General features: G+C 41.4%; 2 protein-coding genes across 2 annotated transcripts in view; one reads left to right on the top strand and one right to left on the bottom strand.

Moving 5' to 3' along the window:
* Window positions 1–3,016, bottom strand: part of rnf166 (ring finger protein 166) — a 101,475-nt gene that overhangs the window by 13,547 nt on the left and 84,912 nt on the right. The gene's annotated exons all lie outside the window — the stretch shown is intronic.
* snai3 (snail family zinc finger 3) overlaps window positions 234–3,016 on the top strand; it is a 30,485-nt gene continuing 27,702 nt past the window's right edge. The window contains exon 1 of the mRNA XM_030441537.1: window positions 234–644. Within this exon, the coding sequence (XP_030297397.1) occupies window positions 566–644 (79 nt within the window). The 5' untranslated portion in view covers window positions 234–565. The remainder of the gene's footprint in view (window positions 645–3,016) is intronic.

Here is a 3,016-nt window from a genome sequence, read left to right as displayed (position 1 = left end):
CCGTGTGTACTTCTGTGTCCCTAATGTTCACTCTGAGTTTGTCTCTGATATATTGGATTGTCTCTGCTGTTGTGTTTCATGTTGAGACTGTTATGGCTCCGGGTTAAATAGACTATAAAAGAGACAAGGGGTGTCTTTCTGCTCTTTCAGCTGGTGGAGGAGAGTGTTGTGGGGGGGTTCTTAGTGCAGAAAGCTCCCCAGCTCCAGCAGAGTAATGCAGCTTGAAGTGCTTCTGTGCCTCTGCAGTGAGTAGGTATCACCATTCATACACCTGTTGTGTTGGGGTACGCTGATTGACACGCACAGCCCGCCCCCTGCACTTGTCCGTTTATTGTAATTGGTTCGACACTGGTGTATATGGAAATTCCCCCGCGCGACCCCTTGGCTGACACCTCACCGTCGCCAGTCTGCTGGAGATTGTGCGAGGCCAACGGCGTACTGTAGCTCCAGCCCGGTCCCCCTCACACCGCCAGAGACAGCTGCTTCCGTTAACCGGCCGCCACCGGCACACCACGGACAACACCACCCACAACAACTTGAGAATTCCTGTGAAGAGGCCGACAATATGCCGCGATCTTTTCTAGTGAAGAAACACCAGAGCAGCAAGAAACCAAAGTATGGAAGACTGACCTCACAGACTGAGGGTAAGACTCGCATAGCTCGTTTTATTAGACACAAAGTAACGGGGAGAGGGCGGAGAGTAACAAAGTAGTAGAAGTGCAATCTTGAGACACGGACACTTTATCATATTCATGTTGCCTGTGGCAAGTTCATTTAATTGTTTTCGAGGGAAATAATAACTGTTTCGTAGATTAAGATTTTAACAGCAAATAGCCTGGAGTTAGACCCACCCAGGAACAGAAACTGCATAGAAAGTGATACATTGCGGTTTAGTACAGCAGGGGGACTACATAAAAAGACTCTTTATATATGCTAATAATACTTAAACACGCCAGTTTTAACAATGATTTATTTCATTTCCTGAGCACATTTTACTGCTTCAACTGTGAATGCATGGCTTTTACCTAACATGTAGGCCAAGTGCGTAAATGTCATGTTTAAAGTCACACAATCATTAGGGAAGATTCACAGAGATTAGAAAAACACCAGTTTTTCTCTTTTGCGCAAAGTATTTAATGGTAAATTATGGTAAATGTTTTAAATCAACACAGACTGTCAGAGTTTTAGACATATATGTTTTGTCTCTAGCAGGTTACAGGAAAGTAATGTTGCAGAAAGAGAAACGAGAGTTGTGTGGCCACAAACCGAAATGTAGTTTTGTGTTTAGCAGTGGCAAATTATGTCCCCAAAAACTTATTGCATTGTGCTTAGGTCCTTGAGAGACCAGAAGGGCCCCATTAAGCAGCCTCAGGACCCTATGTAGTGACCTTCCAAGCCCCTTCCGATAAATCCCTCCTTCAACCTTTGTATTTGTTTCAATACAGCCCTTAAAGTGAGCTTCAGCCTCCCCCTCCCCATCACACTGTATTGATGAACCTCCATTACCATCAGAATAGAGCCAAGAAACAAGAGTTGGGAATAAGACAGAAATAATAATCCAATTAATGGAAAATACACATGCATGCAGGCATGTGCACACATAAGGCCCAAGGGGTGCTTGAGCCCCTGCCCTTTTTACCTCCTATTAAAAAGTGCTCTGTTTGTGTGTTTTTTAAATGAATAAATAAAATCTTGTTGTGCAAAGGGATGTCAAAAAAAGGCGGTATAAAAACGCCACTGTTATTTACCGTATGCATTTCGTACGTCATATGGTGTTGTGAGTGTGTTGAGCCTATAAAGCCGCTTCTCTGTCTGCTGCGGCTAAGCTCTGTCTCTCTCTACGAACGCTACTTTCAAACTACAAGCCCCCCGCTAAGAACCCACTTCTAAACTACAATCGGGTGCAATGTAAAGATCTTATTTTGAAGACAAATAGAGAGAATCGAGAATCCCACCATGCACGTAGATGCGACGTTACAGTGGAGCGACTTGAACCTTTTGTGAGTTATAAATCCATTGACATAACTTCCTTGTGGGGGCTAACAAGTCAAACTTCCACTTATTCAACGTGCAAAATATGAGTCATATTTCAGACGAGTGTCCATTTGTCCTTGTTAAGCTAACTGCTTGTTAATGAGAGTTAAGAATAATCCAATATGACAGCTGACTGTATCGGCAGTTTATCTGCCATAAATCTTCAGCTTCTTCCAGATATTGAGTTTATTGTGACTTTGCTGCTGAAAACATTGCTGTTTCTAATAACATTCTCAGTAGCAGTCACAGTAGTCATTTCTTGGTTTTGTCCCTTTTTTAGGTGTGTAGCCTGTATTTCTAGTTTGCACTTGCCCTCTAATAAACAGCCTAATAATAAGCCAGTGTTGTATGGCTTTTTAAGAATTGCAGCTGAATTGCATGTCTTCTAAACCTCAGTATTATGATAATGTGAATAAAACTGTGTTGACAATAATTTGTTGACACAAAAGAAATGGCAATTGCATATCACTCACAGCTACACAGGATACACAGCTAAGAAGTTAGCTTTCTATAAGTACTTTGTTTATTAATTTTACATTAATTAATCTGAAAAAAAAATTGTAGGTACTGCCCTGACTTTGAGCCCCTGCCCCTCAATAATCATGTGCACGTCCCTGCATGCATGTGAGCTGTACAAACTTGGTCAACCTGGTTTACTTTTGGCTTAAATGGATTACATTATAATTCTCTTGTACACTTTTAAAGATTGTATCGCAGTAATTTAACCCAAAAAGTTAGGAAAAAGAGCACCAGTTCATCTAGCTAGAAAAGCTCCAGACATCTCACCACCCTCTCTATCTTCTGACATTAAAGTCAGCTCATATTTATGGAATGTGCATGTGATCTGACATATATTGTAGAAATATTGATATGGTATGTATTAGGGGTGTGCCAACAAGGGTACCTCACGATTCGATTCGATTTGGATTATGGGAGCTTCGATTCTTCGATTCTTCGATTATAACAATTGTAGATTCTATTT

Source organism: Sparus aurata, chromosome 15, assembly GCF_900880675.1.
Source record: "Sparus aurata chromosome 15, fSpaAur1.1, whole genome shotgun sequence".
Lineage (NCBI taxonomy): Eukaryota > Metazoa > Chordata > Actinopteri > Spariformes > Sparidae > Sparus > Sparus aurata.
Note: the sequence above shows the minus strand (reverse complement) of the source record. Positions and strands in the feature narration are given on the sequence as shown.